Below are 24538 nucleotides of genomic sequence, written 5' to 3' on the forward strand. Positions count from 1 at the left end.
TATCTAATTTTTTTTTGTTTAAAATATCGAATTAATGTAATCTAATTCAATTTTTAAAATTAGTCAAATTGACTTTTGAAAAGCGCAACATAACAATTAAAAATGAATAGAGGAAGTAATAAATATAGTTATCCCATATTATTTGATTATCTTCCTAAATCACTGCTTCAACTGTCAACGGATAAAAAAAAATTAGTTTTCTATATATGAAATTTGACAAAGTGATTTATAGTACCTTTTAAGTAATTTTAAGAAAATATGTATTTCTCTTTTTTCCAATTTATTTATACACATAGAATTTTGAGAGTCAATCAAATATAACATAGTAAATTTTTTACATATTTAATTTGTGAATTATTGTAATTTATAATACTTTTAACTTTTTTTCTAGATCAAATATGTTGCTTTCTTACGAGTGTCCTAATTAATGTTATGCAAAATAAACTTTCAATATTCAATTTAGTTCTTTAAATAGTTCAAATTATTTATTATTGTAATTTATAGTACTTCATATTATTTTTCAAACAATATATGTTAATTTATCTATCACAATTTATATAGAGTTAATAGAGTTTTTATATGTCTTAAATTTTTTTCTTTATGACAACTTATTATTTTTACGTGATTTTCAATTAATTAAAATAATAATAATAATTTAATTTAGAAAAATACATAAATACCCTAGAAGCATACACATTGACCAACAAGTATCACCTTCAACACTTTTATATATAATATTATCTTTTAAAAATATAATTGACTAATAATAACATTAATTTAATGAAATAAAATAAATATAACTAATGAATTCTGATATTTATTTGAATAAACTATTAACAAGTTAATAATAGATTTTTTAAAAAATTATATTTTAAAATATTGGCGCAACGCGCTGATACGCATACTAGTTTAACAATACCACAATAAAAACTAACAAGTTTTGTGTAATGCAGAGTTCTCCATACTTAGTGATACACAATACTGTGTTAGACTAACACATTACCCATTTTCAGTTAGCATTTCTAAGTGTTACAGTTCATCCATCTCAGGCTACAATCTGATATCATAAAACAAGACTGCCTACCAGCACTGAGGTTAAGGGAACTGTTAAGTTGTCATCGAGTTCACTGCTTAGAGGATGGGATTCAACCAGTGCTGCAGCAAGAGACATAAACAAGAACCCTAAGACCGTCTTGGAGCTCACCTGAATATACCCCAACAAGGAGAAATAGAGCAAGAATCTGTAGCAAAACCATAGAGACCAGTAAGAAATATGCAGTATTTAAGCAAAACATGATAACAATGAAAGCTTTCAATTACCCAAGGGATGCTAAGAAACCAGCAGCTGCCATTGCAATACTACCAGCAAATGATTTGTTTTTATTGTATGGGAGTTTCTGTTTTCCGAACCTCCTGCCAACAATGTCAGCAATACCTGGAGCACGAAAACAGTAACTTTTACTATTTCTTAGAACATCGTCAGTCAATCAGGGAGGTCAAGTAACCATGACAGACAGAAATTAAATTGCCTCAGCATAGCATACCATCACCAGCACAAAGGTTGCAAATTAGTCCAATTGAAATAGGAGAATATCTCCAATATATAGCACAAGCATAAGTGATTGAAAAGGCATAGTACAATGGTCCCTTGAGAAGCTCCCTAATGTAAGAGGCATGCCAAACACAATGTAAGTTGCCAATTAAATTGCTTAACAAAGAATAAGAGGTCATTGAAGGACAATAAGAAGTAATCCTTAGCTTAATTAGGACTACAAAAAAAGGATTGGGGTTGGCCCGGCAATTATGCTTTACCAATTTTGGCACAGCTGCCTGTTTTCAGAAACTTTTCTCCCGCATCATTTTGTTATGATATAGGAGAAATAGTAGGACTTATAAGAATAAATAGTGTTATCATGTTCAAGTGTTCACAGATGTTGGCAGCATCATATTACGCACAGATTGCAGCTTTAGTAAAATTAACAAATAGCCTGTTGCCAACTTACCATTAGAGGAATGAAGATATGGATGCACATAAATAAATATGGTTTGCAACCTCCTCCTCAAGGGAACCAGTTTTTGGTTGTGACGTCTCGCTATTTTCAGTAATAGTTAAGTTCTATAACAAGAGATGGTTTAATGAAATTGTTCAAGTAAAAGCTAAAAATATTCTTCTGATTACTAAACCTGTGGTCTCCAAATCGGCTCATAGACTTGACAGTTGCATCATCTTTCCATATTCCTAATCCCAAAAGAAGCATTTTTATTATGTTAAGACCGGGAATAAAAGCTGCTAGAATTGCTCCTTGTTGACCAGAACTGGAAAAACAAAACACCGCCTCACTCACCAGGTATATTAGGAATTGAATGAATGAAAGGCTTCATGGTTAGGTTGAAAAGCATTACCTGAACATTGGCCAGCAGAGCATGAAGACTAGCCCAATGCTAATATGAACAAGCTTTCTGTTCGTTTTCTGGGTAATACAAAAATTGTAGAATTCAGAAAATACAGTACAAAGGCCATATCGGGACATCATTAAGCAGAAAAGGTAAGGATATCACTTCCAAAAGATGAGCGAATCCAGCAATATGCTTAAGGTGGGCTAAGGTCATAAATTTAGTTATAACTTATAACATCCTCTTCAATGGATTTGATAAACCTTACTTGTTTAAGTATATAGTAATTACAGATTACAGCTCAATACTAAAATCATACAACCTTGGAATAATTTCTCGATTTTCAGTATAATTTCTGAATTACGTAAGGAAAAATACATGAATATGGTCCACACCTTATAATATGGCATCTATATAACAGTAAATGCACTCAAGATTAGCAGTGTTTGCCAATATAAACACTGCCTGTGTTACAGTAATTTGGAATTCAAAAGTTAGTTGACAAAGTTAGTTAAACACTGTTAAGCTACAATAATCAGTGTAGTGGTAGTTAGTTAGATGTTAGTTGTAATTGATTTGTGTTAGATGGAATAAGTCAAGTTCTTTATAAATGGACATTGTAATCATCAGTTACATTCATATATGGAAAATAAAAAATTCTCTTTCTCTTTCTAATCTCTCTCTTTCTATTCTTCTTCTTCTTCTTCATTACTAACTGTTTTCTCGAGAGATCCTGAAGCAGTGCTTCGATCCTCGAATTCATTGTGAATTCCTGCAATCGAGTAACATTGGTATCAGAGCTACTCTATCCTTGGATTTTAATGGTGAAAGGAACAAAATCTGCTGATAATTCTCCAACATAAATGGGGGAATTGAAGGAAATGATGCAGAATTTGGCAGAAAAAATAGGAACGTTGGCAGGGGAAGTTACAAACCTGAAGAGATTGGATCAGGTGGTCATGGAATTGAAGGAATAGTTGGTCACTAATCGAGAATCTGGGAGGGATAAAACTCCTATAGAAGATGGTCCTTCGACTGCAAAACATTCTGATGAGAGAATTCACCACTATGAAGGGAGAAGTCACAGACCCAAGAGTCCTACCAGTTACAACACCCATCATTCAAACTTCTCAAGATGGTCCCGAATGGAATTCCTCAGGTTTGCAGGGGAAGATCTGAGATCGTGGTTGTTCAAGATTGAACAATTTTTCTCCATGGAGAATGTAGCTGCAGCTGAAAAGGTAACAGTAGCTGCAATGCAACTGGAAGGAGAAGCCATCCAATGGCATCTTTCTTTCATGAGATACAGACAGTATTTACAACCAGCTACTTGGAATGAGTATGTGATGGCTATGGTGGAGAGATTTGGAACAAATTTTGATGATCCCATGGAGGAAATCAAGAAGATCAAACAAGTGGGGAGTGTTAAGGAATATCAATCAGTGTTTGAAAGACATCTCATTAGGGTGAATTTGTCACAAGAGAATGCAATCAGTTGCTTTATTGGAGGGTTAAAACATAAGCTGAACATTGCTGTGAAGATCACCAATCCGATTTCTTTATCACAGGTATACAGGACTGCAAGAATGCAAGAAGCATACTTAACGGTTGTGAGACAGCCAATATCTAATCAGTCTCAAATGGGTGCAAAAAGATTCATGGACCAAAGGATTAGTAACAATAAGCCTCTGTTATCTACACCTGGTACAAATACTTCTAGTTTTTCTAAGGCAGTAAATAGAAGAACTTTGATCATAGAGGAGATGAATGAAAAAAGGGCAAAGGGGTTATGTTACTTGTGCAATGAAAAGTACATGCCTAGGCATAAGGGTAAGAATTCCAAGCAGTTGTATTTGTTGGAAGTGGAAGAATTAGAAGAAGGGCAGGATTAAATGCAGGAACAAGGTGGAGAATTACAAGAGGAACAAAATGAACAATTAGAGTTGGGACCACCTGTGGAACACATGGAAATTTCTATGCATGCGTTAAATGGGTCTTTGGGATTTAGAACCTTGAAGATGACTGGTTATCACTCAAAAATGGCATTACACATATTAATTGATACAAGAAGTTCTCATAACTTCATTGATCCTGACCTGGTCAAGCAATTGGGGTGTGAAGTGAAGTCTATTAAACCTGAGATGGTAGCCGCAGCAAATGGTAGCATGTGGGTGGACAAGATGACGTCTGTGACTTGGTTACTACAAGGAGCGGAGTTTTCTGCTGATTTTCTATTATTACCTTTAGGTTCTTGTGGAGTTGTGCTGGGGTCCAATGGCTATTAACGTTGGGTGATATCAAGTTGAATTTCAGAAATTTAACAATGGAGTTTTGGTACAAGAGAAGGAAGCATTTACTCAGAGGGTCTGGCAATCAAGTGTTAACTCCTAGTGCTGGGAAACTGACCAAACACTTCAAAAATCAGTCTCAGCTTTGTATGATTCAAGTAATTCCTCAGGGAAGTGATGAAGACAAGTGGCATCCATTAGAAGTAGCAGCTGATAAAGATCTTGAAGAAGACCCTGCACTACTAGAGGTATTGTCAGAATTTTTGCATTATTTGAAGAACCTGTTGGTTTACCACCTTTTAGAGGTGTATTTGATCATAGGATTGTGTTGTATTCTGGAGCTGAACCTGTGAATAAGAGACCTTATAGATATCCTTCAGTGAAAAAGGATATTATTGAGGGTCTTGTACAACAAATGTTGGATCAAGGGATCATTCAACCTAGTTGCAATCCTTTTGCATCACCAGTGGTATTAGTAGGCAAAAAGGATGGCACCTGGAGACTATGTGTAGACTATAGAGACTTGAATAAGTTTACTATAAAGAACAAGTTTCCAATCCCTATTGTAGAAGATCTATTGGATGAACTAGGAGGATCCAAAATATTTTCTAAAATAGACTTAAGGTCTGGATACCATCAACTAATAATGGCAAAGGAGGATGTGCCTAAGACTGCTTTTAGAACACACTCGGGACATTTTGAATACTTAGTCATGCCTTTTGGTTTATCAAATGCCCAGCTACATTTCAAGGTTTGATGAACACTGTGTTCCAGAATTTTCTAAGGAAGCATGTCTTGGTGTTTTTTGATGAGATACTAATATATAGTAGAACTATGGAGGAACACATATTACATCTGAGGTCTGTTTTTTTGAAAATGGTGGAGCATCAACTATTTGCCAAGAAAAGCAAATGTTTCTTTGGTGTCCATAGAATTGAATACCTTGGTCACTTTATCACATCAAAAGGTGTTTCTACCGATCCTCAAAAGATCCAAGCTGTGAGGGATTGGCCTGCCCCAACTACTCTTAAGCAATTAAGGGGTTTTTTAGGTTTGGCTGGTTATTACAGAAGATTTACACAGGGATTTGGAGTTATTTGTAAACCTCTTACTAATCTAACTAAGAAAGATAAATTCAAATGGCACCACACAGCTCAGGAGGCATTTTTGCAATTAAAGGAAGTTTTGACTCAATCTCCTGTATTAGCTCTACCTGATGCCAACAAAACTTTCATTGTTGAAACTGATGCTAGTGGTTATGGAATTGGTGTTGTTCTTATGCAAGAGGGACATCCTATAGCCTTTATTAGCAAGGCATTATCTCCAAGCCATGCTGCTATGTCAGTTTATGATAGAGAGTTATTGGCCATTATCCAAGCTGTTACTAAGTGGTCTCAGTACTTGTTAGGTCAGAGGTTTATTATAAGGACTGATCAAAGAGCTTTGAAGTACCTTATGGAACAGAAGTTGCACACAAACTCACAGTTATTGTGGTTAACAAAGTTGATGCCATTTGACTATTCTATTGAGTACAAAAAAGGAGTTGAGAACAAAGTCGATGATGCACTGTCGAGAGGTACCGAGGCTGAGTTACTTGCTTTGGTGATTTCCCCAACCAACACTGATCTCTTTCAAGCTATTGTGGATAGTTGGCACTCCGACCCAGAGCTTACACAGTTGATTGTAGATTTACAAGTTAATCATGACTCTCATAGGCAGTTTACTTGGTTGCAAGGCCAATTAAGAAGGAAAGGAAAACTAGTGATTGGCAAGGTGCAGAGTTTAAGGAATGACATTATGTCCCTATGGCATGCTGGCCCTCTAGGAGGTCATTCAGGTGTAGAAGCTACCCTCAAGAGATTGTTGACACTATTTTATTGGAAGAACATGAGAACAGAAGTGAAGGATTTCATTCAAAGGTGTGATGTTTGTCAGAAGAACAAATCTGATTTAGCTGCTTACCCTGGGTTGTTACAACCATTACCTATTCCTGAAGTGGTGTGGTCTCAAATTAGTATGGACTTCATTGATGGTCTTCCCAAGTCTCATGGTTGTGAGGTGATTCTGGTGGTCGTCGACAAACTCAGCAAATATGGTAATTTCCTCCCACTGAAACATCCCTATACTGCTCAATCAGTTGCCCAGGTGTTTTTGGATACTATTGTGAAATTACATGGCTTACCTGATGCTATAACCAGTGATAGAGATGATGTGTTCCTGAGCTCTTTTTGGCAGGAGCTATTTACTCTTCAACGGGTATTGTTGCATACATCTACAGCTTATCATCCTCAGTCTGATGGACAAACAGAAGTGCTGAATAGATGCCTTGAAACGTACTTAAGATGCTACTACAGTGATGATGCTTCCAATTGGTTGGCTTGTTTGCCTATGGCTGAGTATTGGTATAATACTTGCTTCCATTCAGCCATACAAACCACACCATATGAAGTCTTATATGGCTGGCCGCCTCCTCTACATCTCCCTTACTTACCTAGTGAATCAGCTTCTGCCGAAGTTGACACTACCTTGGTGAACAGAGAACTTAAGTTGCAACTCCTTAAGCATCATTTGCATAGAGCTCAACTCCGAATGAAGCAACAGGCAGATTCCCATAGAAGTGAGAGGCATTTGGCTGTAGGGGATTGGGTCTACTTTAGGGTGCATCCGTACAAACAAGCGACTATCTCTCATCACTCTTATCCTAAGCTTGCTGCTAAATACTATGGTCCCTTTCAGATCATTAAGAAGGTTGGCCATGTGGCCTACACTCTTTTGTTACCTAGTTCTGTCAAGATTCATCCAACTGTGCATGTCTCGTTGTTAAAAAAGTGTTATGAAGTGCCTTCCCACGTTTCTTATCCTCCGATTGTTGACCTAGCCAATCCAAATTGCCCTACTCCGGAGTCTGTTTTACATCGAAGAATGGTCAAGAAGGGCAACAAGGTTGTTGCTCAGTTATTGGTTAAATGGGTTGGTCTTCCCGCTGATGTAGCCACTTGGGAATTTGCTACCATCTTGAAGACAAGGTTTCCATCCTTTGATCCTTGAGGACAAGGATCTTTTGTATGGGGGAGTACTGTTACAGTAATTTGGAATTCAAAAGTTAGTTGACAAAGTTAGTTAAACACTGTTAAGCTACAATAATCAGTGTAGTGGTAGTTAGTTAGATGTTAGTTGTAACTGATTTGTGTTAGATGGAATAAGTCAGTCAAGTTCTTTATAAATAGACATTGTAATCATCAGTTACATTCATATATGGAATATACAGAATTCTCTTTCTCTTTCTAATCTCTCTCTTTCTATTCTTCTTCTTCTTCTTCATTACTAACTGTTTTCTCGAGAAATCCTGAAACAGTGCTTCGATCCTCGAATTCATTGTGAATTCCTGCAATCGAGTAACAACCTGCCTTTGTTTTCTTATCTGGTACTCAATATACACCACAAATGAAAATTTTGCATATTTTGCAACATCAGATTCAGAAAAGCTTATTGCACACAACGGTGTGGACAAGTGGTCAATGAAGTGAGTGCACGCCTTGAAAACTAGGGTTCACATAGTAGAGACAAAAAAACACTAGGTGATTTCATTCCACTGGCTGGAACCTTGGTGGGCAGAGTTATTAATCACCAGTGCAAGTGGGAGATAACAGGTACTAATGAAATAGCTGAGATGTGCCCAAGTTGTCCCAAACACCACCATCATCCATAAGAAAAAAATCGAAGAAATTCATTTCATTATTAAACTTAGCACATGGAGATTAGCATTCATATTTAGGATTTATCAGAACCTTAACTGCAATTCAATGAATCCCCGATACTTAAATAAGCAGACAGTTCCTAGCACCCAATACTTCTATTCTAAGCTTCCTCAAGTTAGAACAGAGTTACAATTGACTCTGTCAAAGATGGCCATTCATGTTATGAAGTCAGTTCCATCATGCGTTACACATTGATATACTCTCACCAAGTCGAACACCATTATGATGCTGAAACAAGTCAAGGGAACAAAATGATAGCACCAGTTAGCATCATAAGCAATTTAAAATGCTGGTCTAGAGTTTTGTTTAGCAAACTTCTATCACCCACTAGTTACAACATTAATTGTGAGAAACATGAAAAATCACACGCATTTGCAGACTTGAGGAACTTGGCATGACAAATTAAACCATTGAATTTCTTTGTCCAATAGGTGAACTCTCATGCCAGAGGCCAAAAGTTGAAGAGGAATGGAAGACCCTGACTTCAACAACAACATACCCGCTATAATCCCACAAGTGGGGTCAGGGAGGATAGAACGTATGCAGACCTTACCCCTATCTCATGGAGGTAGAGAGATTGTTTCCGAAATACCCTCGGCTCAAGTAACACATATTAAAGCAGTTTGAAAAGGAAAATATAAAAGTAAGGAGGACATATGAAATGATAGGCGAAACATGACATAACATTAAGAAAACAAGGAAGAGTTAACAACAATCAAATAATTCAATAACGCACAAGAAACAACAATATTAATCAAGGACTTGATAGATTAATATTCAACTAAGAGTGTTTTTCATAGAAATACAACAGAAAAGCAAAAAAGGTGCTCAAGCCAAGCAGAGATTCAACATAAGCTCACACGAAATTGCTCTAACAGTTTAACTTAGAACACGCGAGACAGTATTTTTGGAGCTGTTTTGGACCAGCTGACTGCCTCTGCCATTTTTCCTTTAGTCATACTTACCATTTATATAAAGCTTGAAACTTTTTTTCGAAATTTACCTCTTTGCATCATTACATCAGAGGAGAATAATGCCTAAAAAAAACCTAGCATCTAAGATGTGAGCAAGAAATCAAAGAAAATAAGTTGTCTTTGTTGCTTCGTCGTGGTTTAAATGGTATGCTATTTTGAATTTAACCATAAACAAAGATATTCGAAAACTAGTGCGTTTACAACTAAATAGTAAAGATTGAGAGAAACAAATTTCAGTTCGGCTTAAAAGTAAAGAAAGATAAAAAGCATGAAAGACCTGATCGAAAACCCCTCTCTTGGCTGTTTCTTCCCACAATCGAAGCATGGAAAAGGCAATACCACCGGAAAATGCAGTGGCGATTAAATCTCCGATGAGTGGATTTTCTGAAAACATTGCAAAATGTACCGCCACTTTAGTCCTGTGTAATCTTCTGGTTTTAAGCTTCTGGAATCCCAAATTGAACCCTTTCTTGGTAGAGAACAGACGATAGGGATCTGAGTTTGACTTAAACAGAGGAAGAGGGAAGACAGAAGAAGCAAAGAGAGCCATATACTGTTAGTTGAGTATTTCACCAGCTTTCAATGTGCCCATTACCTATCTGTATCTCTGCGTACCTCACACCTACACTAATTTATGTCCTATAATAAACAGCACAAAATGAAATCAATATTTATACAAAGCCAAATATATTCCACAATTAGAAATGCTATATCAATTTATCCCACTATAACTAATTTTAACATAATTTTAATTATTTCCATTACTTAATCGCAATAGATATTTTTATTATCTTTTGAATTGGGTTTTGTAACAACTGAATTTAATTTATATATCATGGGAAATTTTGTATTCTTTTATCTTTTTATATCACAAACACTTCAATACTGTACTAACCCATCTTGTTATTTTATTCTGCTTCCTACTAATTTGCTTTGTTGACATACACAAGTGAAGGTCTTTATAATGAATTACATGTCATTGGGTTCGTTGTTCTGAGATAGGATTTCATGGCCATATGACATTTCGTTGGCCTTTAGAGGTTGAAAGTTCAATTTTGCCAATAAGGTTGTTCAGCCCTCAAATTCTCAATATTCCTGACCGCACTAGCTAACGTACAAATAAAGGAAAGAGTGTTCAAATTCGGTCATGGGTAAGTAAATTATGTAAATTATTGAGCATTTGGGTCAAGTATATATCTATCTATATTCTATATTACCTTAAAAGCATGAACTCCTAACTTGAATGTTAAATTACTATAATATCCCTAACTTAAGTTGTGACTTTTTCAATCAGTTGTGACTTTTTCGATTAGTTGTGACTTTTCCGATAAGTTGTGACTTTTTTCAAAGGTTTGTGATTTTTCGAAGAGTTGTGAACTTTTCAAAGAGTTGTGACTTTTTCAATAAGTTGTAACTTTTTCGATCAGTTGTGACTTTTACGATAAGTTCTGACTATTCTCAAAGGGTTGTGATTTTTTGATGAGTTGTGACTTTTGCAATGAGTTGTGACTTTTTTAATAAGTTGTGAATTTTCCAAAGGGTTGTGACTTCTCGGAAAGGGTATGACTTTTTAGATAAGACACATAAAAAACACTTGTTCGTACTACCCTATGTTGACTATAAATAGAGGGGATTCCTCTCATTTTTCAACCGCATTATTTTTTAATCTTCTACTTTTCTTCTTCTTGCATTTAAATTTTTTTGTGTATTTGTTATGGTTGAGTGAGTTCGAAGTTTAGCGGAATATGAGGTACCACTATTCTGATGAAGTAAATCGTCTATCCTAAGAGGGTATATTCCATAACCTCGAGTACTTGATAAAAATAATTTTGATGATATAATATTAATTTTTTGCTTAATATATTAATTAGTATGTAATGCTCTAATATATGAAGTTAACATGATGTAGTCTAAATTTATTTGTTTTTGTTAACAATTTATCTTGTGATGTAGATATATGCTTCTAAATATCGTTTTACAAAATTTAGAGAATTGTCATGATTTGGTTTTTTGATGCTCAAGACAAAAGAATGACTTTATTTATCAATGCTACTTATGTGATTTAGATTGTCAGGAAGTTTGCTTCAAAATAGGTATTACGATATGAACAATAGACCTTTTGTTTTACTTATTTACTATTTTTCCTTTGCCGAATCAGGTTGAATAAATTGAAAATCATTTAAAGTATATGAACTTATATTTGTTGGGTGTAAGATGAACAGTTGATTATATATATGATTTCACAGATACAATATACCCTTTTAATTTTTATTTTTATTTTTCTGGTAAAAAAAAAAGGAAACCTTTCTCTGCTATCGTAGTTGTTCTCTTCACATGTTCATATGACATCTAAATAGTTTAACGTGGAATACACGTGCAAAGCAAATCTGGTTAGATGACAAGAAAATACACAGCAAATATCATTTATAAGGTAATATTAGTGAGATACGATAAATTACATGATTGAACCTCAACAAATTGAAACAAATATATACATTGTTGCATTTAACTAATAAAATCTTTCATTGACCATCTTCATAGGTTCGTGTGAATAAGAGACACGTATGACGATCTACATTGTACATTCACAAAAAAATCTGCAATAGTATTTTGTGCTAAACTTATTATTCAAATCTTCACTAAAATAAGCAATACTATTTACTATAACGTATATTTTCTGAATTGGTAATCACGTGCAACACACGTGTCAAAAAACTAGTATATATATATGGCCCAAAAGTATGATGCAAGCATATATGCAAACTTGAAGTATAAATGGAAGATGTATACATACAATTTCTAATAGTTCGGGATATATTTGACTTTTTCCCATTCCCTAAATAGTCACTCAATTTTTGACAAATGTCTATTAACATTGCTTTCCATTCACTTAGAATAAGAACATCACTTATGTTATGACTCTCGTGGTCATTTCATGCTTTTGCATTTCTTTATTATTTTTCTCTTCCCCGTAGCTTTTGTGTTGTATTTGTGACTTGCCAGGGTGGACGTCTGCTTTTCGAGGTGATCGGGACAGTTTTGGATGGTTTTCCTCTTTTTGAGCTCTTATGTTGAAAGGGTTGACTTTGGTCAATATTTTTGCTGATGGGCTCAAATGAAATTCTCGTCAGTGTCATTAGCTCTAGAACATTGAATTATTGTGTAGTAGGACCTTTGGTTTGAGTCTTGTAGTTATTGGTTTGGTTTTGGAACAATTAGTTGTTTTGATTATAGTGTTGACTTCTGCCAACATTTCGTTGAGACGACCTCCGTTGGTTTTTTTTTCACTCCACTCAGTACGAAATATCTTTTTTATTAGATAGTGCAATTGGGCCAACCGTTCCTGTTTTAGCCCACTAAGTTGTAATACCTCAGAAATTTAGAAAAGGAAAGAGTGCCAAAAGATTGGATGCTAGTTCAGTCTACGAGACTAGTCTATGGTTTGTAGAATGTTCTACTGATCATAAACCAATCTCCAAGGATGTGAATAAATAATTTTGTAAATCAAATCCCAGTATCTCATTCTATGATGGACCAGGATGGTCTATCGAATGGACTACTGATCGTAGGAAGGTCCCGTAGAAAAGTTCTAAACTTCGTGAAATTTTGGGGTTAAAGTTGAGTTCTACGATTCGGGTATACAGACCATAGGAAGTCCTACGGGCCGTAGAAAGGTGTTGTCGAAAGTTGGTTGATTTTAAGGTTCTATTACTTTAGTCTATGGCTGACCAGTACGGTCAGTAGAAATTCCTACAGACCATAGGTCGGTTTCGTAGACTAGGTCCCGATAGTTATTTTTAAAGGGTATTTGAGTTTTTTCCTATGAACCTAATTCCTATACAATGTCATTTTACCTATAAAAATGACTCTATTACTGATTTTACTCCTAAAATCTACATATTCTCCTTCATTCCCCCAAATCCTAAAATTTCCTCTCAAGGGTTTGCTCTCCTAGAGGTTCTTTAAGTTCAATTATCCATTCTTCCTCAATTACTTAGGGCTTCAAGATCAATGTAAGTAGAGAGTTCATCAATGGGTTCCATTCACCTATTGATTCCTAAAGATTCTCAAATTCTGCAATTCAATTTTACAAAATTGGTTAAGTTTTCATTCAATTCCTCTTGGGTTCTCTTTGTATGGATTCAATTGTTCAATTTTGATCATATAATAATTTTTTTACTTAATTACTTTCTTTCCAATCAAATTCATATAAACCACTGCATTGATAATGATTTTTGACTATGAATACTAATTTGCATGAATTTGAAGAAAAGCTACGAATCAATAAATGACGTTTTCATGAACTTATGCATGATCTATGAAAAAAAGAATTGTTTATGATCTAGGTTGCTTTAAGATAAGTATCGATTAATTGTTAAAGGATTTTCTCACCTATGCATAAATTGTGAAAGATTTTCTCACATTAAGGGATCAGGGTTTGATGAAAGGTTTTCTCACTGATGCATGATTCGAGATTTAAGGAGCTATTGTATGATGTTTTATCTTGGATTAGTAACTTAATTGTGCTTTTCTATGGATAATTATTGTCACGATCCAAGATAGCCCCTAGGCGTAACATGACGTATAAGACCCCGAGAAGCCTCATACAAGCCACTGGCCATTCATCATACAAGATAATAGAACATAAGAGATTTAAACGACAGTTTCAACATATCAAAGTTTTATAGAGAAAAGCAGAAGACGAAACATCGTCTCAAAGCCATCTACTACATAAGATTGATCAGGGTGTAGCCTGTACATCAAGTTCAAAAAGTGAAAGTAAAGAAAAAAAAAGGAAATCAAGCTTGGTCCTCAGTTGATGAGGACTTACCAATCTTCAATCTTCTATATGAGATCCCTAGCCACGAAAGTGCAAATCAGTAAGGTCAGATCCTACATTTGGGGAAATGTAGGAAAAAGTATGCATTAGTACAAACATGTACCAAGTATGATAGCCATGCATAAAGAATTTAAAAACATGCTTAAAAAGAGAAATTTTCATGAGATGCAATAACCAAGCTAAAACGTGAGACAAGAGATTAAAACATGAATCATAAAACATGGTCAATGCAAATAAACGTCATTTTAAACACATGTGAGATACTTCTTGAAGTAGCCTTAGTTCATTATAGCTTACTTGTGGCTAGTAGCCTTAACTGACATATAAGACCATGTGAGCTATTAACACGGAATCAGGTATCTCCCACACCAAAAAGGGTTGTCACACTCCGAGAGCACCCCTTAGGCGTAACACGATGTACTTGACCCCAAAGGGGTCTTATACAAGCCCTTAGCATATTCGTCAACATTGAATAATGCGGAAATTTAAAACTTTTCAACATCAATGTCAAAATGTCTCATAATAGAAAATAGAAAGTAGGATGTCTAGACATCATCTCCATGAAACCATCTAAGTACACATAAGAATCTCAAATAGGGACCATAGCCCTTTACAATAGAATTGTCTCAAAATGACAAGTGCATAAGGATTCTAATAGTCTATTACAATATAAGGAATATAAGTGTCATAATGTGTGTCCTTGAAACTTGAGGACACACCAAAAAGTCTAGGAGAAGTCTAAATCCAAGCTTGAGTATCTTAGTAGCACAATCACTTCCCGGAACCTACACTTAGTAGAAAAAGGAAGAATTATGGGTTAGCACAATCAATTGTACTAAGTATGGAAGCCATGCAATTAAAACCATTTAAATTATGCAAAAAGGGACCTTTAGTTGAAAACATGCTATTTCAAGTTAGAAGCCATAATGCATATTCAAGGAACATTTAGCCAATCCACATTACAAGGTAAAAAGACATTCATGATCATAACAAGAAGCCATATAACGTATACCTTATATATTCGATTTCCATTTACATTATACCATCATAAGACAACACCTATCCCCCCCCCCCTTCAAGTTCACTTGTGCAATGTACATAAGCACCCTATCTCCCCCTTGGGAGAAAGCCTCAACGGACTTATCAAGAACCGACTGTTTCAAATCCATCAAAGTGGTATCTAGGGGTTGCTTGGACTTAACCTCAACCACAAGTGATGACTCGGAACAATGATGAAACATAAACCCACCCTTAGAGGAATCCCTTAGTTGGACACCTAACCGGGTCAACCTATGTACCTCCCAAACTAACTCTTTCTTCTCATCCTCTATGTGAGCAACACTACCTATGGACACTCTACTCAACGTATCCGCCAATACATTAGCCTTTTTGGGGTGGTATAAGACACTCATATCACAGTCCTTCAAAAGTTCCAACAACCTCCTTTGTCGGAGATTCAACTCTTTTTGGCTAAAAACATATTGAAGACTCTTGTGGTCGGTAAACACATCGACATGAACCCCATAGAGATAGTGTCTCCATATTTTTAGAGCAGAAACTACCGCCACAAGTTTGAGATCGTGGGTTGGATAGTTCTTTTCATGAATCTTTAATTGTCTAGAAGCATATGAGATTACTTTACCATGTTGCATAAGGACACACCCCAAACCTACTCTTGATGCATCACAATATACTACAAACCCTTCGGTACCCTCCGGTACCCTCCGGTAAGGTCAATACTGGAGCAGAGGTAAGCTTATCTTTCAACATTTGAAAATTCCTTTCACATGACTCTGACCATTCGAATTTAGCCTTTTTTTGGGTTAAGGCCGTTAATGGAGAAGCAATTAAGGAGAAACCCTCAACAAACCTTCTATAGTAACCGGCCAATCCCAAAAAGCTTCTAATGTTGGAAGGGCTTAAGGGTCTAGCCCATCTCTTAACTGTCTCCATTTTCTTTGGATCTACTTCAATTCCCTCACTTGACACTATATGACCGAGAAACGCAACCGATCTCAACCAAAATTCACATTTGCTAAACTTAGCATTCAACCGTTGGTCCTTGAGAACTTACAACACCATTCTCAAATGTTCTATGTGGTCATTCTCACTCTTAGAATATATCAAAATGTCATCAATGAAGACAATCACGAATGAGTCAAGATATTGTCTAAACACCCTATTCATAAGGTCTATGAATGCTGCCGGGGGATTTGTGAGACCAAAAGACATTACTAGGAACTTAAAATAACCATATCTTGTTCGGAATGCCGTTTTAGGAACATCAACACCTCGCATTCTAAGTTGGTGATAACCTGACCTTAAGGCGATCTTCTAAAAGTAGCTCGCCCTTTAGAGTTGGTCAAATAAATCATCAATCCTAGGGAGCGGGTACTTATTCTTTATAGTGACCTTGTTCAATTGTCGATAATCAATACACATCCTAAGCGACCCATCTTTCTTCTTCACAAACAAAACTGGTGCACCCCATGGTGATATGCTTGGTTGAATAAAACCTTTTATCTAGCAAATCTTTAAGTTGTGCCTTCAATTCCTTCAATTTGGCGGGGGCCATCTGTAAGGAGGAATTGAATAAAAGGATGACTTAGAAGCACTAGAAAAAGAATTGATAAAAGAAAAGAAGGGAATGCCTTGAGAATACCACATCTCAAGAGGAAAGAGTCACTGAGCCTTAATGACCATATCTTTACATTCAACCTCATTACAAGATTTAGAAAGACCTTTTTGATCTTGAGTAAGCTGGATCGAAAGTCAATTGGAAAATAAGGGCAAACCTATGGGTGAAAACATGCATTGTGTTCCTCTTTTTGAGTGTGAGCGTTGTATCTGATTCCTGATCTTAAATTGACTTATATCTGTGTGGGAATATGGAATCATTCCTTACGTGAGGGCATTTAGATACTTTTGTTGAGCTTGAACTTGCACAAGTAGCAAGTATTGTGAGCATGAGAATCTTTGGTAATGGTGTGTCACAATTTGAATCTTTGAGTACACAAGTGATCCTTGCATAAGTAAATTGGGTCTTGTTGTGTGAATTCATGATTTAGTCTTGTGTAGCACTGTTTGAGGCACCCTATTTGAACTACTGAACTTGAGTTTGCTTGACGACAAGCAAAAGTTTAAGTTAAGGGTGTTGATGAGTCCACAAATTGGACTCATTTAGGGCTTTTTTGTAATAGAAATAGTGTCCTTGAATGCTTGTTTTATCTCAATACCTGATTAAAATATTGAAGTTTTAGGTATTTGAAGTTTTACTGGAAGCATGGACACTTAGGCGCAAAACGGAGTAAAAAAGGCTGAAAAGAACAAGGAATGAAACTCTGCGAATCACCGAGTCCAACTGGCGAGTCGCCGAATTGACATGCACCGTCCTTTGTTCCAGTACGCGAAGCCTTGAAGGAAGTGGATCGAAAGGTGAGAAAATGAGTAGTCGACGAGTCGTCGATTAGTTCCGCGAAGCAGTACTGTAGCGTCCAATGATCCAGAATACGAGGATGCTGAAGGCAAGACACTGAAGGTGATGAACTGATTAAAGGGCGGATCACCGAGTTCATCGGCAATCTCGACTAATTTCGCCGAATGATCCCCCGCAACACAATTTGTGAAAACTATAAATACTAGTTAGAGTTGTAGTCTTAGTGTGGAACATTTTAGAGTAAAAATTATTATTAGTCTATAGTATTTTTCTGTATTTTTCTCTCAAGTTTGGAGAGGGTTTTGTGGAGACTTGAAGAAAGGAGTTCATCTTCCCGAAGTTGGAAATGGGTCTTCTTTATTCTTCTTCCGTAGCTTAATTCAAGGTTTAATTTCTTATACCCAATTGATTTCTTTATCATGTTAGGTATAATTTCTTATTTCTTGATGTGTGGCTAAAAAAAACTCCATTATTGGGGTGTGATTTAGCAAATATGGGTTGATATTCTTGTTGGGTCTTGCTTGTTGATAGGTTAACTGTATTTTAATGGTGATTTCATCTAGTGGTTATGGTTTAATCTAAAGGGTTTGTAGTTGCAAATACAAATCCACCCATGTGTTTTTGGCTTGCCCGAGAGGGTGTTGCGAAACCAAAATCACTAGACTGATGGCCTAAGGAGTGGGTTGACATGAGGTTCAGCCCGGGAGGGTGAGCCCTAGTCCCATATCATAACACTCAGCTCGAGAGAGTGAGTGGGTAAGGCATAGGCTGGTCTTTATGCAATAAATGGGTGTCCGAGAGGACCGCATTTGAAACGGGGTAAGTTGCCCGAGAGGGAACTTATTTCCATTTAAAACTTAGCCTAGTCACTATTGTCTTGCAAATTTCCTATTGAAAGCATGTACCCAACGATTTATCTCAACTTGTACTGCGGTCACATCCCAAGAACCTTCCTCATATTTGATTTTCTTGTTTATTTTGCTGTTTTATCACTTGTTACAAAACCCCTTTTGATAGTTGACACTTTTGCATCACCCCCTTTAATTTACAATGCATTTTATCGCAAATGTTTTTAGCTACGACTAATTCAAACGAAATTCTAATTGGCTACTATTCTCAAAACCGCTCCCTTGGGACATGACCCCAACCCTTGGTTGGGTTACTATATTATCGACGATCGTAGACACTCATACCGTAGGATAGTGTCGTTGGTCATGATAAGCATCAGGGAGCAGTCGGCGCATCGCCGAGAAGTTTCGCGAAGCAGTACCATGTTGCCCAATGACACAGAGTATGACGATGCTGAAGGATGGTGCAAGACGACAATGAACTACACCAAAGTACGAATTGCCGAGTTGATCGACAATTCTGACTAACGACATTGAATGATCCACTGCAGCATAAATTTGTGAAAACTTCGGAGCAGCTCACAATTTGCATAATATAGCTAAGGCTAATATCGCTGCAACAACTGAGGCAAACACAAATAATGAAAACCAGAGTCAGAATGACAACACTCCGAGCACTGATGCTAAGACAGATGGAGCAACTGCGTAGACAGGACCCCCTCTTTACCTACCTCTCAGTCTCTCTTTGTTTTAATTTTGGATATTATGTTATTTGCATTTGAGGACAATTGCTTTTTAATTGTGGTGGGGGTGAGGCTCACCTTTTTTGTGCTATTTGTGACTCGTGCTTTTATGTATGTATTTGGGATGTTCTATTTAAAATTGTGTTAATACTTCTTTTATGTGGATGTTTGAGCTTGTGGCTCCTTTTATTTTAAATTGCAAAATGATTTTGACCCTTCCAAATTTTTTTGAATTTTTCGTACATTTTCGCCACCCTTTATATGCTCGTGTTTTGAATGTGGCTGTTCCTTGACAAATTTGAGTCTCGGTTTCGATCAATACCAATGACTTGACTAGTGCTTACAATTGAACGAACATGAATGTACGGTTACAATGAGGCCAAATGAAGTTGCATAGACAATATGTGAACTCTTTGCACCTCGTTGTGATTAGCCATTTATCAAATCGATTCTCTTGTGATGACCGTTGCACACTATCGAAAGTGTGGAGTCTTTTTTGACTTAAGTGTGATGCCTTGTGAGATAAGCTTACATAGAACCATGCATGAGAATATTTAGAATTTGCCCTGTTGGTCCGGTTGACTAAGTAAGACTTTCTCTTGATATGATCTTAGACAACTTCGAAGAGTGTGAACCAATTTGACATATACCTTTTTTGTGACCTACCTTGTGAGCGTGTGATTCTCTCTTGAACACACTTTGAGCCTAACCCTTCTTTGAAAGAAACTTGATGAAAACTAGACCTTTCTTAATCCATTACCTATAATCCTCTTGAATTGTGGCTAATTGAATAGCCAACTTAGGCCAAAAGCCTATGTTGGCGGTGTGGTGAAAAAGAAAAGGGAAAGTCAAGAAGTGCAAGGAAAGTCTCTTTTAACCCATGGTGTTGAGAAAAATGGAACCCTTCTGTATATAAAAAAAAAGAGAAAGAGAAAAAGAGTAGAAAAGAAGATTAAAAAAAGAAGAGAAAGCTGTGGAATAAAGTACCAAAGAAATAGGGTTCTAAACAATCCATGGGAAGCGAATAATAGGATGATGTATGATTCACTAATGAAAATGATGAAGGAAAAAGAAAGGAAGTGTTGAGAGCACCACATTTCATGAGGATAAAAGTCACTGAGCCTAAATGAGCATACCTTTGCACTCAGCCCCGTTACAAGCCTTGTTAAGACCTTTGTGATCTTGAGAAAGTTGAAACAAATGTTGATTGGAAAATACGAGCAAACCTATGGGTGAAAGCATGCATTGTGTTCATCTTTGTGAGTGTCAGCGTTGTATCTGATTCCTGAACTTTAAATTGATTATACCTTTGCGTGCGAAAATGGAATCATCATTTGTGTGTGGGCATTCGAAGGCTTTTGTTGAGCTTGAACTTGCATTTGAAGCAAGTATTGCGAGCTTGAGAATCTTTGGAAATGGTGTGTCACAACTTGAATCTTTGAGTATACAATTGATCCTTGCATAAGTAAATTGAGTCTTGTTGTGTACATTCATAATTGAGTCTTGTGTAGCACTGTTTGAGACATCATTATTGAACTGCTAAACTTGAGTTTTACTTGAGGACAAGCAAAAGTTTAAGTTGGGGTGTTGATGAGTCCACAAATTGGACTCATTTAGGGCTATATTTTAATAGAAATTATGTCCTCAAATGCTTATTTTATCTCAATATCTGATGAAAACCATTAAGTTTCAGGTATTTGAAGTTTGAAGGAAAGCATGGACACTACGTTGCAAAAAGGAATGAAAAGGCTGATAAGAACGAAGAAATGAAGGCCTGAGGATCGCCGAGTCCACTTGGAGAGTCGCCGAAGGGTTTTACTTCACCTCTTGTTCTAGTGTGCTGAGCCCTGAGGAAAGGATCAAGTTGGCAGAAAAAGGGAGTAGTCGGTGCATCGCCGAGAAGTTTCGCGAAGCAGTACCATGTCGCCCAATGACCCAAAGCACGATGACACTGAAGGCTGGTGCAAGACAGCGATGAACTACACCAAAAGGCGAATCGTCAAGTTGATCGGTGATTCCGACTAACGACGCCGAATGATCCGCTGCAGCACAAATCAATGAAAACTATAAATACTAGTTAGAAGTGTAGTTTTAAGTGTGGAACAATTATTATAATTTTCATATAGAATAGTACTTTTTGATTTTTTTTCTCTAAGTTTGAGAGGGTTTTGAAGACTTGAAGATCGGGTTCCATCTTAAAGATTTGGATTTGGGTTTGTCCTCGAAGCTATGAGGACTCACCAAATCTTCAATTTCTTGCTCCTTAGAAACCCATCTTCCAAGAATAGAACTCAAATCTCCAAACCCTACACTTTGTAAAAATGTATAAGAATATGGGTTAGTACAAAAATGCATTAAGTATGTTAGCCATGCATAAAAACCTTTGAAAATATGCTAAAAAGAGACATTTTAGTTGAAACCATGCTATATGCCAATTTTGAACATCATCCTTGAAATAGTTGGAAAACATATCTCATAAAAAAATTCATGTATAGTTCATCATAGCATAAAGGATAACAACATAATCATAAGCATAACCTCTAACATGGACACAATATAAGCATAAATAAACATAAGACATAATTCAATACTTCAAGAAATATCAACTATAAGCATAAGAGACAATATCATAACAATAAGTAAAGTCTCCAGCATAAGCATCATATAAACATTGTCCAACTCCTAGTCATTCATATAATAATAGAACCATTCTCAACTAACCTCAAAGCATACTTGTGCAATGCATTGATGTCATCCCATAATACTATCCACGCTAAGCATAACCTTGAAGTCACCACATGCATACTTACCATTCATTTGGTCTCATTCTTACCTTACTTCATAACCAAGGGAATCTCTCACCTTTAGTCAATCATAACAGAACAAGAAACGCAACTATAACAACAATCCAAACTAAGCATACATCATAAGCATAATCCATAAGCCTATTAAACATATTATCATCATAACATAAAAGGAACCTACCATAAATACCCTCAAAGCATACTTGTGCAAATGAAACATCTATTTTGAGAATTCCCGAAAAAAGGTAGCAATCCTGGGTAGAAAAAAACTATAGGAAGGATGCTTGATTAAGATCCCATACTCTCATCCATACTAAGTAGGCTTCTTATGTACCCATAGGGCATAATTCCTATTCTATTTAATACTACTACTATACTGGGGACATAAGCCTTAACCGACATAGACCATGTGAGCTTAACATGGAATTCGGTGTCTACCCAACACCGAAAATGGGTATCCTATTTGCCTAAGGTAGAACTAAAATGTATTAGCTTGGAAATGAATCCAATGGATAAATAACCTACAGGGGCACGTAGTTATGAGATAAGGAGATTGCTACTATAAACCTAGACTCAACTAAGGTAAAAGGTTTCCATCTCATGAGATAACTACTTTGGGAACCCGGACTAAACTAGTGTAAAAGGAACCCAATTGGAAAGCCGGACTCAACTAGTGTAAAAGCTTCCATATCATATTCATATCCACTCGGTGCTACACATTAAGTCCCATTGAGTTCACATTAAGTCTTGACTTAAGTTCATATTTGTGGAAGAATGTCTTTACACTCAATCCAACATAACTCATACTATAGCTTATTAGATCATGCGTGAGCAACTATCACTATCCATGACCTATTTATGATGGCTCTAGACCCTTTGATTCAAGTAGGTGAGACTAGTATTCCAACCTTAGAATCACTATATGTGACAAACCTTACACATTATATCATATTCATGCATGAGTGTGTATATCAAATTAACCTTTCAACAACACTACCACTAGGTCATGAGCATATTCATTTTACTCTCAAAGTGTCTCTAAAGTATGTCCTAAACTTCATAAAACATGCATACTATCATATATTGCCCTTTCAAGAGTCAATGCTCTCATTAAATCATTAGATCTAGAATGACTACACTAGACATGGATACATTCAAAATTCAGGTAGTTCAATTTCTACATGAACAATAGTGCTTCCACAATAATACCATATACAATTCGACATACACAATAGCTTCTCGCTTAAGGCCTTAACATCCTTAGCTCATTCATCTTACCTTTTACCCGTAAAGCTCTAGAAGTCATTTTCATTCTACAAGCCTTACTCTCAAGAAATACCTCACATGATCATAATCTATACCCAATTCTCAAGGTAATCTACCCACATGCTTCATTCTTAACCAATTATAGTCATATAGCATCATATAAATTCCATCTCAATACTAATTCAACCATTATCAATCCTATAAGTCCTAATCTAATCAATTCATGTCTAGAAGCTTTACTTTTAAGCAATTCATATCTAGGTGCTCTAATCTCAAGCAATTCATAAAGAAGTTCATCAATCTTAGAAGGTCACATCTAAACCCTCAATTGCCTCTTCCATGGCATAAAACCAAAGTATATCAATTTCACCCTAAAAACATAAATTAATCAAAATACATGTATAATCATACTAAACTCATGTAATTACACCATAAACAACAATTATTCATTCAATTGGGTCAACATATAATGATACCCACACTTTAAGATCTACTTTAGGAAAATAGGGAAATTTATGGAATCTTGAAGAATTCATCTTAAAACAGTAAGTAATCATCAATTTGATCATAATATAATGAAATTAAACCATTAAAAACGTTTTAGAACTGAATAATGACTTGGAGTGAAAACCCTAGGTTTTAGAGAATTTTCTACTTTGAAATTGAGAGTTTAAGGACTTCATGGATGAATAGATAATCATGAATCAAAACTACCATACCTTAGATGAATATTCTTCACGAATTTGAGTGGAAAAGATGAGTTCTTGAGCCCTAGACCTTGACTTCTTCTTCTCCAATGGAGGTTCTTAGTGAGAGAAATATTTGGGGGTAAAGTTAGTTCTGATTTGGGGTCTTGGGAATTATGAAGCAAATAGGTTATTTAATGGTTTAAAAGTACTTATATTAGTGTATTAAAATGATATAAAACAAACCCACATTAAAATAATTAAACTAGGAATTACCTAAAATGAACTCACCTTGGCCGAACCTTGGAGGTAGATTGTAGGCCCCATCCACGACCCCCACCCATGGAGCATGTATGGAAGCACGGACCATGCTTGTCACTAATGGGTTGGGGTCTGCAGCCCCTCAACTTGGCTTTGATCCAAGAAGCACCACCAACGGAGTGTGGACCACTCTAAAGGGGGCAGGTCCCTCCGTGGGTCACTATTTTAAAGCAGTTTGGC

The 24538-nt window shown here is 36.1% G+C and overlaps 1 protein-coding gene across 1 annotated transcript; it reads right to left on the reverse strand.

Moving 5' to 3' along the window:
* Positions 1-908: 908 nt before the first annotated feature.
* On the reverse strand, positions 909-10042 carry LOC125811275 (probable phytol kinase 3, chloroplastic). Its single transcript, XM_049490782.1, has 6 exons — positions 9692-10042; positions 2404-2471; positions 2185-2316; positions 1545-1660; positions 1321-1435; positions 909-1241 (listed from the first exon to the last, which is right to left on the reverse strand). Exons 1-6 carry the CDS (start codon positions 9962-9964, stop codon positions 1064-1066), a joined length of 882 nt encoding a protein of 293 aa, XP_049346739.1. The 5' UTR covers positions 9965-10042; the 3' UTR covers positions 909-1063.
* Between the last annotated feature and the right edge of the window lie 14496 nt (positions 10043-24538).

The sequence above is a fragment of the Solanum verrucosum genome, unplaced genomic scaffold (genome assembly GCF_900185275.1).
Source record: "Solanum verrucosum unplaced genomic scaffold, falcon-dt-bn FXZP01000226.1, whole genome shotgun sequence".
Taxonomy (NCBI): Eukaryota; Viridiplantae; Streptophyta; class Magnoliopsida; order Solanales; family Solanaceae; genus Solanum; species Solanum verrucosum.

Excerpts from the sequence above, each read along its gene's own strand:
- LOC125811275 (XM_049490782.1), bottom strand. The coding sequence starts at position 9,964 with ATGGCTCTCTTTGCTTCTTCTGTCTTCCCTCTTCCTCTGTTTAAGTCA. Across the intron at positions 2,472-9,691 it reads AGAGAGGGGTTTTCGATCAG|AAAACGAACAGAAAGCTTGT; the intron begins GTCTTTCATGCT and ends TGTATTACCCAG. Across the intron at positions 2,317-2,403 it reads CTCTGCTGGCCAATGTTCAG|TTCTGGTCAACAAGGAGCAA; the intron begins GTAATGCTTTTC and ends TTGTTTTTCCAG.